The 16,574-nt window shown below is 37.8% G+C and overlaps 1 protein-coding gene across 5 annotated transcripts in view; it reads left to right on the forward strand.

Annotated features, from left to right (window-relative positions):
• Positions 1-16,574, forward strand: part of LOC150084775 (striatin-3-like) — a 751,872-nt gene that overhangs the window by 567,442 nt on the left and 167,856 nt on the right. For 4 of the 5 annotated variants that reach the window (XM_090376594.1, XM_090376596.1, XM_090376598.1 and 1 more), the window contains one exon: positions 3,705-3,872. The exons of the other annotated variant lie outside the window; for it this stretch is intronic. In XM_090376594.1, coding sequence (XP_090232720.1) covers positions 3,705-3,872 — 168 coding nt within the window. The remainder of the gene's footprint in view (positions 1-3,704; positions 3,873-16,574) is intronic. 5 annotated transcript variants of the gene reach the window in all.

Here is a 16,574-nt window from a genome sequence, read left to right on the forward strand (position 1 = left end):
AAAACTGCTACCTGTGCAATGTCAAAATCTTTGCCTGGAAAATGCAAACCCAGCAATTAATGGGGAATTTAGGATTATATGTATTCTTAAAAGGGAAAAAAATAGAGGTTGGAATCTGTTTTGCAAATACCATACAATTAGTAACATTAACTTTAAAAGACTGAAGGCCAAGTTGCACTAAAAAAGAAAAGAAAGCTGGATTACTTTTGCTTCACCTATTAATGAGACTTGAGAAAACGTATGCAATCTCCATCCTCAAAAACTAAACTGGAAAGGTCGGGTTGTCCTCAGTATCCACTTACAACCAAATCTTTCAACAAATTAAGGCAGCTAGAGCAGCATGAAATCAACTTCTCTAGTTTAGTATCATGTCTATACAATTAGCCATTTATATCAACAGAACTTTTTGAACCCCTCAAAAAAACATCCAGTAGCATTTCTGGTCCAGGTGGAGTGTACTACATTATGTTAAAACAACTAAACAACAAAGCAGAAATCCCATTGTAAATTTCTCCAGGAGTCTGGAAGAACATTCTGCAGGAACTGAAGGTACAGCTCTCCTGTTAGCCTGTTTGGCAGAAAGTGTCGTCCAGTTAGATGGTCTCCTAGTAGTCCTGCCCAGATATTCAACAAGAAATGTTATCGAAGTCATGACTCGTGAATTGCATTAGGATTTTCGTTAGACCAAACATGACAGTTAGGAAAATTAATACCATCACTAGTAAATCCAGCTTCGTCAGTGAACAAAATGGTGTTTGGGGATTCAAGAGACACTGTTGTTGCATCCACTGGCTAGAAGTTCACTGTGGGAGGGTACAAACTGGATGTGGTAGGGGTACAGTAATTGGTGATGTAAAATTTGCCACACACTGCTATGACCCAGTACATGGTCTTGAAGAGCAACCCTCCTTGTCAAAATTCCTGAATTTCATTCTATTCTTTCTAACACCTTTTCCTCAACATCAGGTGTTATGCTTCTGGGCCTACCTGCTCATGCTCCATGTACGAAACGCCCATGTTCTCTAAGGCGTTGATGTAACCTGATGACTGTGCGCTTGTTGGGCTGCCTTCGGCGGGGAAATGCTTCCTGGTACAAACGTCCAGCCTCGAATGCACTGCCGTTGGCTTTACCTTACATGAAGTGCATGTCTGCATACTCTTTGTTGCTGTAACCTCTTTCCATGTTGAGTATCCTTTGACAAATACTAGTATGCCTGCTACATCTCAGAGCATTGAGAGAGGGGAAAGGGAGAGAATTAGCATAATCCAACCTAAACAAACAAGTCAGTGGTGGATCCCAACTCTGTACAGTTCACCTTGTCAGTGGTGGATCTCAACTAGAAATGTGCAATATCTCAAAAACGATTCACTTAAGGACCCATGTTTACTAGGCTTTTTTTTTGCATATTGTAGTCTGTTCAGTTCCCTTTTAAATTATTGACCATTACTTTTGGAACACCTTTTATATATGTATTAGAGATATTACTGCAAAGAAGGGGGAAAGAGAGAAATAACATATGTTTGTATTATTTGGAGAATTAAGTATTTTTTTTTTTTTTTAATACAAAATTTTGTTTTAATAAAATTTAAGTCGGAATAACCTATAAACACAAAATAGGACAATAATTAATATTTTAAAGTATTTATATTAACTAGTTGTACCTGGCATAACGTATGCAATCTTTCTGATTATGGCGTAAATAGTTTAATCTAGATCCTGCGGTCTTCACCATTCTTGTTTAGTGGTGAGATAATTCTACAGCAGTCGCCTGTAGGATGTATGCATATGTCTCTATTTGTAGATGGTTCCCTGTCTTCTCCAACAAATATTGCAGCAACCTCCATTTTGGATGTAGGTGCATTATATCGTCTCTTATCTAAGTCTGGTTCTTCTATAAATGCTATGCCCACATTCATTGTTGGACTGGCCTGGTTATATGATGCATTTGTTTATATGACTGATCAAATGGGTTAACTTATTGCAGCATCTCATCCAATTGTTGCATTATTTCAATTGCACTCTTAGTTTGATTGTTTTTAAAGCCATTTTGACATTGCCTCAGCAGAATAAAAAAAATATAAAGTTGTCCATATCCTGACTTATTTGCCTCGTTTGGATATAGCGGTGAGACCAAATGGTAAATCTGGCTGTGTATTCTAAAACAGTATGGACCATTTCCAGGTGGTGATTTAATCTCTGCATCCATTGATGTGAACGCCATTGCTGAACTGTATTCTTGTATATGTTCTCTGTAGTTATTTGCTTCATGTGTATCTGCTGTAAGCAGCTCTCGTAATAGAATAGGTGTCTCAGACAGTGGGTCAAGTGAAACCTTTCCATCATGACAGCATTTAGTGTATTTATTCGATGAGTTTAACTCATGTCCCCAATATCTTCATTGCAATACTCACAATTGCAACACATTTCCTATGTCATTATTTTCCACATTAATTACAGTTTGTTGATTATTTGCATCCGGTACTTCTATTTGATAAGTCCTACGGCGTTTTGCCCATCTTCTCTTTTCCATTGTTGCTTCTCTTTCCTCAGTGTTTTCTGTCCCTCTTCATAGTCATAGAGTCTCGTTTCAGTCCCCTAGTCTATTAGATCTCTCCTCTAATGTTTCATTAGCATTTCTTCTACATTTTCTCAATGTTCTTACACACTGTTCAGCCATTTTTACACTTCTTAAAACTTAGAAGGGTTTATTAAAATTGAAGGCAGATAAAATAAACATACATCAATAGCTTTCAGGCATAGGTTGCCTTTCTTCAGAAAAATATTAGTACAAAAATTAATAAATTACAGTATATTAAAATTATATTTCAGTACATGCATTGAAATAATTTGAAAAGAACCTAACTCTGACTTCAGTGTTGTAATTTTTTTTTTTTTTCTCTATCCTTTTGTTTCTCTGAATTTGAGAGTGGTGAGACTACCTTATCGTCCCCTCAGAAATCTCTGAAATATCCCTAATTGGAATACCTACAACTGAGAATACTGTTTTCTAAAACTGAAAGATATAAAATCAAAAACAAAATGAAGATGGCTGCATAATCTTCAGAATAATCTAAAAATAGCCACAGTAAAACTTCAGAACATTTTACCAAACATTTTGACAGTCAAAATATATGCAAGTCCAAATACCACCTCAATATTTTTTTTTTTTTTTTTTTTTTGTTTCTGCAGTATTTTGTAATAGTTCACATTACTCTGTGAGATTTGGTAAGCAGATGAACAAAGCTGACCCACCACTGTTGCAAACATTATCCGTAATCCTATAAGTATCATCAATATGCATCTCACTTTTTTCAGTTTTGATGGTAGCAATATTATTATTAGCCATATGGTGCTAGGAAGCCTGAGGCTTATGCTGCACAAGCCAAAAAACACTCTCTGAATTACCCTGAGAGAAGGGGGGGGGAACAAGAGTCAGACATAGAAGGGAATCACCAAGTAAGAGAAAAATGATGATATCCAGCTCAGGACCCTGGGTGTACCAGATGTGAGCCCCTATATAAGAATCAAAGGGGGGGGGAGACAAATCCCACAGAGACTCTTAATTTCCAATCATTAAATTTTATTTTTAGAAATTGCATGACTAAACCTTGGCCTTCTACTTATTTTTAATTGTTATTTTTTTTAAAGTTTATTGAAAATTTTATAAAGTTTGCTCACTGATAATTATCTGTTTTAAATTCAGATCCTAGTGTTCTCACTGCTACTCTCAAAGGTCATACAGATTCTGTTTGGGGATTGTCCATCCATAGTTCCAAACTGCATCTTCTTTCATGTTCTGCTGATGGTACTGTTTGTTTATGGTCTCCTCAAAGCAAAGTTCCACTTATAAATACATATGCATCAGAAATTGGTAAGTATATCAGCTTTCTCACTGTTCTTTACTTTCTCTTTTTCTCCCCTCCCCCATATACACCACTGAGCCAAAATATTATGACCAGCAAGTCGTTATGCAAATCGAAGCAACTGCAGGTGAACTAAGGCTCGGATCGGTACACCATATAAAAATCACTTGATACTGAGCTCTGGTAATAAGTGTTACTTTTGTTCTTCAGATGGGAAAGGCAGCAGACTTAAACGATTTTGATAAAGGCCAAATTGTAATGGCCGAATGACTGGGTCAGAGCATATTCGAAATGGCACGGCTGGTAGGGTGCTCACGGTCAGCCGTGGTTGGTACCTACCGAAAGTGGTCCGAGAAGGGGGAACCCACGAACCGCTGGCGAGGTGTTGAACAACCACAGCTCATCGATGATCGAGGTGAGTGAAGGCTCTCCCGGATGGTACTTAGCAACAGAAGGGTGACTGTGGCACAACTCGCTGATAATTGGAATGCTGGTGATGGGAGTCATGCATCACAGCACACAGTATATCAAGCCATGCTGAAAATGGAGCTGCATAGCCACAGGCCGCTCCGAGTGCCCATGCTAACCACGATCCACCGGCAACAGTGCCTACAATGGATATGCAAGCATCGAAACTGGACCTTGAATGATTGGAAGAAGGTCATCTGGTCCGATGAATCACGTTTCCTCTTGCACCATGTGGATGACCGGGTACATATGCGTTGTTTACATGGGGAAGTGATGGCACCTGGATGCACCGTGGGACTGGATCGTGGAACATGAGGAAGACTTCCAGGTATTGCCCTGGCCTCCAAATTCCCCAGACATGAATCCCGTCGAGCATCTGTGGTTTGCATTGGAACAGAAACTCTGATCTGTGCCCTCTCAACCATAGACTTTACAGGAGTTAAAGGATTTGCTGGTTATGTGTTGGTACCAGATACCACAAAACACATTTAGAAATCCTGTAGCATCCATGCCTTCCCGGGTATGAGCTGTTTTGGCTGCACGTGGAGGACCAACATCATATTAGGTAGGTGATCATAATATTTTGACGGCGTAACTGAGTCAATTACATTTAGGGTAAAATGTAATTACCATTTTTTTTTTTTTTGGTACCCCACACTTTTTTTCTGAAAAAAATCAAGCCAAAAATTTGGGTGCATCGATTACAAATTTAATCTCAAGCTTGGGATTTTTGCTAAAACTATGGCCATACTAACAAAAAAATATAGTCCATTCCGGTTATTTGGGACACATACTGACTAGTGCATTTTGGCCCAATTAAGCGGCTGCCCTAATTATCCAAAGTTTCACGTAAATACTTAAAAATACAATGTACCCCCCCCTCTCTCCTTTACAATGAGTTCACTGTACAATCAAATCATGTTACAACGAACTCACCATAGTAAAGTACCATTCACTATAAGATGTGTAGTAAGCGCCGGTCATTGTGATCACCTTCCTGAATTGAATTTTAATTCTATTAAACAGCGATTCTAATTAGCAAAAATAGGAGGAATATTATCCACAGGCTATAAAAGTAAAGATATATTAAGCACAAATTTACCCTTTATTACCTTACCAATTAAAAAATTAAATGATACAGGAAAATCGGAAGAATATACGTGATAATTGAAATAATAATTAGTACGTACTGTAATATGTACATACAAACTAGCTGACATTTCTGTTCAGTGACATTTGTGGGTGGGGTTAAAATTTAAAACAGTAAAAAGATAAGCAATCAATAACAAAGAACATGGCACACACAAATTGCAAGTAACATGATACGCGCAAGTGAGAACGGAGTTACGAGTTAAAGGTTTAAAAATAGGAATGAAGAGAAAATCTTAAAATTAATTTTTTTATATGATTGAAGATTTTATGGAAGTGTAAACACATTTCACCATAAAACCCACAGAATTCCAGCTGACGGTATTATCGCAAATTCAGTAAAATCGAGTTTACTGTCCGTTTATGATAGATTTCACTAACAGAAAAGCCCAATAAAGAGTTAACTGCTAATTGTTTTATGGTTGTGACCTCCAGAATTTTGACTGAACCACGTGGTACCGTCGGAGACAATCGTAGGGTAATCTCCAGTGCTGCGGTCTCCTTCCCTGATTAAACGGCATGCTGTCCCAATTAAGCAAAGTAAACCCTGGCTATTTTCTCGATTGGTTTCTGTTTTTTTAAGATTTGCCCCAATTAGGCCCAAATAACCGGAATCCACTGTGCTTCATTTTTATTTTTATTGACTTTATTGCTTTTATTCATTGGTCTAAAACTGAAAGATATGAAATCAAAAATAAAAGATATAAAATCAAAAACAAAAGATATAAAATCAAAAACAAAACTTCATACTTAAAACAAGTATTTTGTTTATTACCAATATGTATTTGTGACTTAGCATTAGTTGAGGCATATGATGCAAGAAAGCAAGCTTATACAACATCAGCCAGAAAAAAAAAAAAAATCTTGTCGGACATGATTTCTGAAGACCGAAATTATGTACCAGGTACATAATGAGTTGCAGCCGCTTTACTCTGAAACTGATAATGTCACAGCAGCGGCTGTTAAAAATGTCTTCGCTGCAGGAACTCATTATGAAACTGGTACAGTAAAATAAATAAAAAAAGTATTGCTGCATTATTTTTATTGAAAAAATTATTTCTGTGCAACGAGATACAATGAATGGAATTTTTCATTGTACTAGTATACAATGAAATAATTTGTATAAAATATATTAGAATAACACTAAAATTATTGGTGTATGGTAACTGAAATAAGATATATAACTTTGACACTCAAATGATATTAATTCCCGAGTGAATACTCCATCGATTGTCTTTCTGTTATATGTAGTATTTACTAAAGTATTTGACTTAATATCTAAATTGAAGACATCTTTCATAAATTTACAAAACTTCTTTCTAGCCTCAGAATTTAATTCTGGATTGAAATCACCAGTGAGAATTATATACACGATCCAGTGGCTCTCTTCCAATAATTTTGCACCTTCAGTGGAATACGGCCTCAAATTCTTGTTTATGAATTTTTTTAATCATATCTAACGACATCCCTGGAGTGATATATATGGCAATGATGAAAATAGATTCATTGTTGAATTTGCACAAAGATCCACAAACGTCTCCATTTTCATCCGATTCCACTGTGACATTGCTGCTATATGTTGTGCAAAGATATGTGGTGTACCGATGATAGTTGAACCTTCACATTGATATATGGCAACATCACCACAACGAACAGCCGACCTCTTAAATTGAGCCACACATTGGAATGGTTTAAGCAATATATGTTCATAATTATCCAACCACATTTCACTTAATATCAATATTTTGGATTGCTGTAAGATTGTGTCCGTTTCGATATCTCGAACATGGGCCCATAAACTTTGTACATTCATTGACGATATATATATATATATACACCACTTTGTATGAAATCTTGCAGTTCATCCTGTAGAGACAGTAGCTTATTATTTTTCAAGCAATCTAGTTCAGCACGGAGTTCTATATTATTAGTAGCTTTTGCAGTGGTGAAATGTGAAATCGTTGTGGGGGTTTTTAATATGTAAACCTTGCAATGAGATCTCTTGAGATAACACCACGTATACAAGTACAGTTTTGTTATTAATGATCTTTCTCATAATTATATACAACTTTGTCGAAGGTCCCGCCTTGAGATTTATGTATAGTCAAAGCACAAGCACATATTTAAGAAAATTGTGTACATCTACATGTTAATTTCGTATTGGTCTTGAATGGAATCGTAGTTGATCGTTTTATAATAGGTATGGATTGTCTAGGTAAATGTGTATCTTTCACATATTGTTTATAACGAGATTGAAGGTTATGTCCTATTTTTGACTCAGAAAATTTCATCCATACTCGTTTAACTGTTTCGCTGTCCTCAAATTCGAAATTTACTAAAGTACTGATTGCATCATTTGCAAATCCATCAACCACACCTATATTTGTAGTAATCATGTACCGTTTCCTTTCCATAATGGTAGAATGTATGGAAGCCCTGCAGTTTCAGTCACTCAGATTTTATGAATTTTATTTCGCATACTTGCTAATTGTTCTTCAGAATGATATCCATGGTATAAATCTTGTGCAACCACTTCATGGGTTTCATCTGCAACTGAAGCATTTCTATTATAGGCATTTATATCACTATTTCTTAAAAATACTTGAATCCGTTGTGGACATAAATTAGTAGCATCTTCTATGGTAACAAATCGAGATTTGTTACCATAGAAGATGCTATTACTACTTCTATGGTAACAAATCGAGATTTGTTACCATAGAAGTTTATCTGGTAATAACGCTTCTCTATTGCTATTTTTGTAAGAATTTTAGAAAATGTACTATCCGACTGTCACATAACTTGTACTAATTCATGAAATTGTAGTGAATATCATAATTCTGGAGCAATCTCTAATGACATGTTTATGAATTCTTTTGATTCCAATGTAGAACGAGTAATGTTGGCTGTTATTCCTACTGATTTAAATGCAATTTGCAAATTTTCTGCAGTACCCGTTCGCATAATTTTCATTGCCATATATAGCATTGCGATCAAATCTGCAAATTTGTACAATTAAGTACAAATGCCATCATAAAGGGAGTAATTTTCAGTCCATTTTTAAATTTTGTGGCCTGTCCCAGATTTTAAGGGCACAAAAGGTGATATAGTTGTACACGTTGGCACTAATGATATTAAGAGTAGGAGACCGGTGGAATTACTTAACAAGTATAGGTCACTGTTGGAAAAAAGCTGTGAATTAGGGTTGAATTTGAAAGTGTCTGCAATTCTGCCCAGACATGATAGGAGGTGGTATATGATGAGAACCCTGTCGATCAATTCAGCCCTGGAAAGATTGTTCAAGGCTCAAGGGGTAGAATTTTTTTCAGCCTGGTCTGTACTTGTTAACAGGAGAGAGACTGCTTCTTCAGGGATGGGATGCACTTTAAATAGAAAGGGTGCAAGAATGTTTGCTGTTGAGGCAGTGTTTGGTGGGTCGGAAAACTGCTAGATTGGGGGATACAAGGACTAATAGATTAACAATAGCCACTGGCAGAGGTGAAAGTGATTCTTTCACTGCTTTTATTGGAATGAGCAGCAGCTTGGAAAATAAGATGCAGGATATTTCAGAGACTTCTGGGAGTCATTGGGGTACAAGTAGACACATGGGTTGTGTTAGGGTAGCTAAGAAAAAGAAAAGGTGCATGTATACTTGCCTTTACACCAATGCTAGGAGTTGGGTAAATAAATTTGATGAATTTGAGGTATTGCTCAAAGCATCAAAGACGGATATTGTTGGGATATCAGAGACGTGGTGTCACACAGATATAAGTAATGCAGAACTGGAATTTGGGGAGTACAACGTCTACAAAAAGGATAGGAAGAGAGGGGGGGTTATGCTATTAGTTAAGAAACACATAAAATCCAAGGAAGTGAAGTCAGTCGACATCGCTGGACAGTGCAGTGTCGAGTCAGTTTGGTGTGACATAAGCATTGGGAGATCAAAATTGATAGTAGGAGTGTGCTATAGGCCTAATGACTCTGATGAGTATAATAAGAAACTGTACAGGGAAATAGAGTGGGCCAGTAAATCAGAGTCTTATAATGGGAGATTTTAATTTCCCAGATATTGGCTGGAATTTGGGGTTTGGTCACTCACACACTAGCAAGGCTTTTGTGTGTTTATTGGATGATTGTTTTCTAAATCAGCATGTTCGGGAGGCAACTAGAGGGAGCAATATTCTTGATTTGATTATCAGTAGTGATTCTTCATGCATTAAGAATCTGCAGATACAGGAACCACAAGGTGGCAGTGATCACAATGTGCTGAAGTGGGATTTACTCAAGGAGGTAACTGCCATCAGGGGTAAAGGAAAGGGTTATTGCTTTCAGGCGACTACAGAGGTCTGAGACAGTATTTAAATTCTATACAGTGGGACCAACTGATGAAGTTACCAACAGCAAACTCAAAATGGGAAGCATTCAAAGAACTTATCTTGGAAGCTACTATGCTTTACATACCAACTAAGAAATATTGTTCAAGGTTCAGGCCTAAATGGATGTCAGATGAACTAATGAGACATATGGCAGAGAAGAAAAATGCATTATGATACATATAAATTAACAAGTGACACAGAAGCCTATGATAGATATAAGTCGATCTGTAACCAAGTTACAAAGGAGGTTAGGCAAGCGCAGGCAGATTACAAGAAATATTTTGCAAGGGATGCAAAGAAAAACAGCAAGGAGTTCTTTACTTATATAAACTCTAGAAGGAAGGGGATGAATCAGATTGGTCCACTTGATATCGATGGTTCAACTGTTCATGATTCTGCTCAGGTAGCTAACAAACTAAATCAATATTTTGCATTTACATTCACAAATGAGGAGTTATTCAGGAAGGGAAATGCATTGATGAAGTAAACACTGGCAGTGAGCTAGATGATCTTGTAATAATTGAGAGTAAAGTGGAGGAGAAACTGTTGAAGATAAAAACAAGAAAGGCACCTGGGGTGGATGGGATCTATCCAGTTATATTAAAGAAGGCAGCAAAGGAAATAAGCAATTCGTTAGCCATAATTATGAGAGCTTCCTTGGACTCAGGGGAGGTACCCGTAGACTGGAAATGTGCAAATGTAACCCCAATTCACAGAGGATCAAAGGTTGACACAAGTAATTATAGACCTGTGAGTTTAACTTCTGTTCCAGGAAAATTAATGGAAACACTGGTTAAAGAAGCACTGCAGGATCATCTTGACAAGAATTCAGTTATAGCTCAGACACAGCATGGTTTCGTTAAGGGAAGGTCTTGCCTGACCAATTTGATTTGATACTATGATGTAGTCACAAAAGAATTGGATGCAGGGAACAACTTTGGAGACCCACAGACTGGAGATGTGCAAATGTAACCACAATTCACAAAGGAGGATCAAAGGCTGACACAAGTAATTATAGACCTGTGAGTTTAACTTCTGTTCCAGGAAAATTAATGGAAACACTGGTTAAAGATGCACTGCAGGATCATCTTGACAAGAATTCAGTTATAGCTCAGACACAGCATGGTTTCGTTAAGGGAAGGTCTTGCCTGACCAATTTGATTTGATACTATGATGTAGTCACAAAAGAATTGGATGCAGGGAACAACTTTGATATTATATATTTGGATCTTAGAAAAGCTGTTGATACTGTTGCACATGGAAGACTGCTGCACAAATTGTAGCAGTGTGGCATTGGTGGCAAATTGTTGCTATGGATAAAGGGATGGTTGAGTGGCAGAAGACAGAGTGGTAATTAATGGATACTGCTCATCATGGACTAGTGTTATTAGTGGAGTCCCTCAGGGTTCAGTGTTGGGTCCATTGTTGTTTTCAGTATTTATAAATAATATTGATGATGGTATATCAAGCTTAATGTCCAAGTTTGCAGACGATACAAAGGTTGGCAGGGTTGTTAAGAATGCTAATGACGCTATGCTGCTGCAACAGGATCTGGAAAGATTGGCTGAGAAGTGGCAAATGAATTTTAACATTGACAAATGTAAAGTACTACATATGCGAAACAGCAACCCCAGAGCAATGTATGAAATCTATGGTACTACACTGACGGTGGTAGAGAATGAAAAGGACCTGGGGGTAATTGTGCAGGCAGATATGAAGTTCTCTGAGCAGTGCAGACGGGCTGCAAGAGTAGCTCATGGTGTCTTATCAATGATATACAGGAATTTTTCTAGCAGGGATAGGGAGGTGATTATTTCCTTGTATAAGGCAATGGTCAGGCCGCACCTTGAGTACTGTATGCAGGGCTGGAGGCTTCATTTCAAGAATGATATAGAGCTGTTGGAACAAGTACAGAGAAGGGCAACAAGGTTAGTGAACGGAACGAAGAGTTGCTTTTACGAATAAAGGCATCTTCAGCCCAAAATAATGTGTTGATGAATTAACAATAGTTCATTATCATTGTTGATAGGTGTCACAATTTCATCTGAATTTCCTGTTCACTATGATCATCGTCTCCAAGAAATCCTCACTCACTTTTATGCCATAGAATTTATACAAAGGTGAATTTATCAAATACCGTAACCATATTTTCAGTGTTTTCTTCTGCACACATCCTTGTAGGTATGGTGATTTATGTATGAGTGTTTGTTTTATATGTACATTAATGGCGTAACCGTAAACTAATTCTCTAGGTAATTGATGAGCTATTATATTTACGTTAACTTGTACATTTATTACTTGTCCAATAATCCCATATTGTCCATGTTCATAATGTAAACGACAAATTTGCTTAAAGGGTAATCGTGGTGATATCAAATGCTCAGTTACATCCAGTGGACGCAAATGAGTAGGATATTTTTTATATATAAATCCATTTGATGTGGCCATAGTTGGTATCCGTCCCTCTTTTTATGAAGTATAACATGTATTACACGTCATGAAAGTACTCACTTCTTTTAAATGAAATTCATTTTGAAGTAATTCATATGAAGTTGTTGGAAATGGTTTCAAATCTAATTTAAACCATAAATGATCACAAACATTACAACTAAATCCAAATGGGTTTTTGTACACTAGTTTTTCAAACTCACTGTCAGCTCGTGTAAGGGGTGTACATGGATGCACACTCAAGTGGTGTACATTGACATTAAAAACGTTTTTAATGTCAAAAACTCTCCCCATTTCACCCATCCAGTCACTCCAAATGTTTTATCTAGTTCAGCCTTAAATTTAGTTAAACTATCAACTTCTACAACAACAAATGGAAGTCTGTTCCAGCAATCAGTAACCCACTGGCTAAAGGCAAACTTCAGCACATCTATTCTACAACTGTCTTTCCTCAGTTTGAATCTATGCCCCTACAGGTTCTTAGTCTGAGCAAGCAGAAGTATCCTTTCAGAATTGAGCCTGCTCAAACAATTCAAATCTTATACTCCTCAATCAGATTACCTTGCAGGTGCCGACCGGGCTAGCCTTGTGGGTAAAGTGCCTGCCTGGCAACCCATAGGTTGCGGGTATAAATCCCGCCTCTGGCTTGGATCAGAATAGTGCAAAAAAACCTTGGGAGGTGCATTATGGCCACAGAAGCCAATGTGCCAACAACTAACAAAGATGCTGCAACTTGCAGAACTTAAGCCTTTCTTTGTAAGCACACCCCTTGGTTCTGTTCACCAGTCTTGTTGCCCTTCTCTGTACCATTTCTAGCAACTCTACATCCTTCCTAAAATGAGGCCTCCAGACCTTTATGCAGTACTCAAGGGGTGGCCTGACCATTGCCTTATACAAAAGGATAATCACCTCCTTGTCTCTGCTAGCAAAATTCCTATATATCATTGACAAAACTCAATGACCTGCTCTGACAGCCGTCTACACTGCTCAGAGAACTTCATATCTGACTGCACAATTACACCCAGGTCTTTTTCATTCTCTACCTCCCTAAATGTAGTACCACACAGTTGGTATGTTTCTCTTGGGTTACTGCTACCCGTAGGCAGTACATTGCATTTGTCAATGTTAAACTTCAGTAGCCACCTCTCACCCCATCTCTGCCTAACTTTTCAAGATCCTGTTGCAGCAGCATACTGTGTTTAGTCATTAACAACCCTGCCAACTTGTATCATCTTCAAACTTGGACATTAAGCCTGATATACCTTCATCGATATCATCAATAAATACACAAAACAACAATGGGCAGAGATGGACAACATAGACGATGGATAAAGTAGCCCAATGACCATTTATTACCACTCCCTGCTGTCTCCCTCTCAACCATCCCTTTATCCATTGCAGCAACTTGCCCTTAATGGCATTCCTCTCTAATTTGTACAGCAGGCTTCCATGTGCCATGTGCAACAGTATCAAAAGCATTTCCTGAAATTCAAGTATATGATATCAGAATTATTTTTTGCATCCAGTGCCTTTGTGACAACGTTGTAGTATCCAGTCAAATTGTTCAGACAAGACTTCCCCTTATCAAACCCATGCTGTGTCTGAACTATTACTGCAGTCTTATCTAGGTGTGCCTGTATCACCTCTTTAACTAGTGATTCCATTATTTTCCCCAGAACAGAAGTTAAACTAACAGGTCTATATTTATTTTTGTCACTCTTTGTACACCCTTAGTGAATTGGAGACACATTTGCACATCTCCAGTTCATAAGGACCTCCCCTGAATCTAAGGATTCTTTCATAATTATGACTAAGGGTTTGCTAACTTTCCTTGCTGTCTCCTTCAATATAAGTAGATAGATCCCATTCACCCCAGATGCCTTTTTTTACGTTTAACTTCAACAGTTTCTTCTGCACTTTGCTATCCCTTATTACAAAATCACTTAGCTCCCTGTGAGAGTTTTATAAACTTCTGGCATTCTCCACCTTGAATAACTTCTCATGTGTGAATGTACATGCAAAATACTCATTAAGTTTATCAGATACTTGAGCAGGATCATCAATAGTCGAACCATCTATATTAAGTGGACCAATCTGATTCATCCCCTTCCTTTTAGAGTTTTCATAAGTAAAGAACTCTGCTGTTTTTCTTTGCATCTCTTGTCACAGAGTTCTCATAATCTTCCTTTGCCTGCCTAACCTCCTTTGTGATTTGATTACAGACTAGCTTATATCTGCCGTAGGCTTCTGTGTCACCTGATAATTTATATGTATCCCATGCATTTTTCTTCTTTGTAACAAGTCTCATTAATTCGTCTGACATCCATTTAAGCCTGAACCTTGAACTGTATTTCCAAATTTAAGTCCCTGAAGGCGTCCCATTTAGAATTCACCGTTGGTAACATCATCAGTTGATCCCACTGAGTAGAATTTAAAAACTGTCTGAAATCACTGTAGTCACCTTTATGAAAGCAAAAACTCTTTCCTTTACCCTCGATGGTAGTACATCTTTAAGTAAATCCCACATCAGTATACTATGATCACTGTCACATAGTGATTCCTTTATCTGCAAATTCTTAATGTATGGATAATCACTGCTGATAATCAGATTGAGAGTATTACTCCCTCTAGTTGTCCCTCGAATGAGTTGCTGTAGAAAAACAATCCTCCAATAATTCCGCAAAAGTCTTGCTAGCTTGCAAGTGACCAACCCACAAGTTCCAGTCAATATCTGGAAAGTTAAAATCCCCCATTACAAGACATTCTGATGTCATTAGGCCTATAACACACTCCTACTCTTATTTTCCCCTTTCCCAGTGTTTATGCCACACCAAATAGACTCAACATTGCACTGTCCACCCATGTCAACTGGGTGGACATCCTTAGATTATGTGTTTCTTAACTAACAACATAACCCCACCTCCATTTCTACCCTATCCATCCTTTCTGTATACATTGTACTCCCCAAATTCAAATTCTGCACTGCTTATATCTGTGTGACACCATGACTCTGATATCCCAACAATATCTGCTTTTGATGCCTTGATCCGTTCTTCAAATTCATCAAATTTATTTACTATACTTCTAGCATTGGTGTACATGTAAATATACATTCACCTGTTCTTTTTCTTACTCATAGTTACCCTAATACAGCCCATGTATTTACTTTTTCCACAATGACTCACAGCAGCTCTTGAAATCACCAGCAAATTGCTCTCTAGGCTGCAGTCGTTACCATAGAAGCAGTGCAAGAATCACTTTATTCTATGCCTTCGGCTACTGTTAATTTTTTAGTCTGTGAATCCTCCCCCTAGCTAGCAGTTTTCCTATCCACCTAACACTGCCTCGATAGCATCAGCAAATATTCTTGTACCCTTTCTATTTAAGTGTATCCCATCCCTGTAGAAGCAGTCTCTCCTATTAGCAAGCCAAGACCACGCCACACTTAAAAAAATTCAAACCCGTGAGCCTTGCACAATATCTCCAGGGCCGAATTGATTGACAAGCCTCTCATCATATACTCCCTCCTATTGTGTCTGGACAGAATTGCAGACCCTTTCAAATTTAACCCTAACTTGCGATTTTTTTTAGCATTGACCTGTACTTGTTAAGTAAATCTGTACATCTCTTACTCTTAAGGGCATTAGTGCCAACGTATACAACAATATCACATTTTGTGCCCTTAAAAGATGATATCTGCCTACAGCGTTATCAACTTTTGCCCCTGTCAGACTTACCCTGTTTCTGTTCCACCTATCCTTTTTGCATAATATATTCCCCATCTCCCTGACAGTAGAGTCACCAACAATAACTAGTTCCTGTGGGACCAGTGCCTTCTGTCTTGGAGATTGCCTCTGTGTTGCCTGATGCACAGGAGTAAGCTCTGGCATTGATTTAGGCAGCTGAAAGCTTGATGGGCCACGCTTATTAATTTCCTCAAGGGCATTCACCCTACACCTCAAACTCTCGTAGACGCTCATCAGAACGCTGATTTGGCACCTTAATTCTTTGCAGTCTCTGCACGTAGGACACACACAAAGACATCCTACTTGGCTAGATCATGTCCTGTTCTATACAGGTCTGCAAACATTTCACACATTTTTTTAGATTGTGATGCATTGGAGAATCGCCCTCTTCGGTTCTCCTGCGTGCGACAGTCCTACTGCTACTTTGTGCTTACTGCTTTGCTGCTATAGTCATGATTCCATTTAAGTTTAACTTAATTAACAATGAAATTTAATAAGATTAACCCGGTCCAAATTCGCCCTGTTT

The sequence above is a fragment of the Mastigoproctus giganteus genome, chromosome 6 (genome assembly GCF_048544385.1).
Source record: "Mastigoproctus giganteus isolate SK-2022 chromosome 6, ASM4854438v1, whole genome shotgun sequence".
NCBI lineage: Eukaryota > Metazoa > Arthropoda > Arachnida > Uropygi > Thelyphonidae > Mastigoproctus > Mastigoproctus giganteus.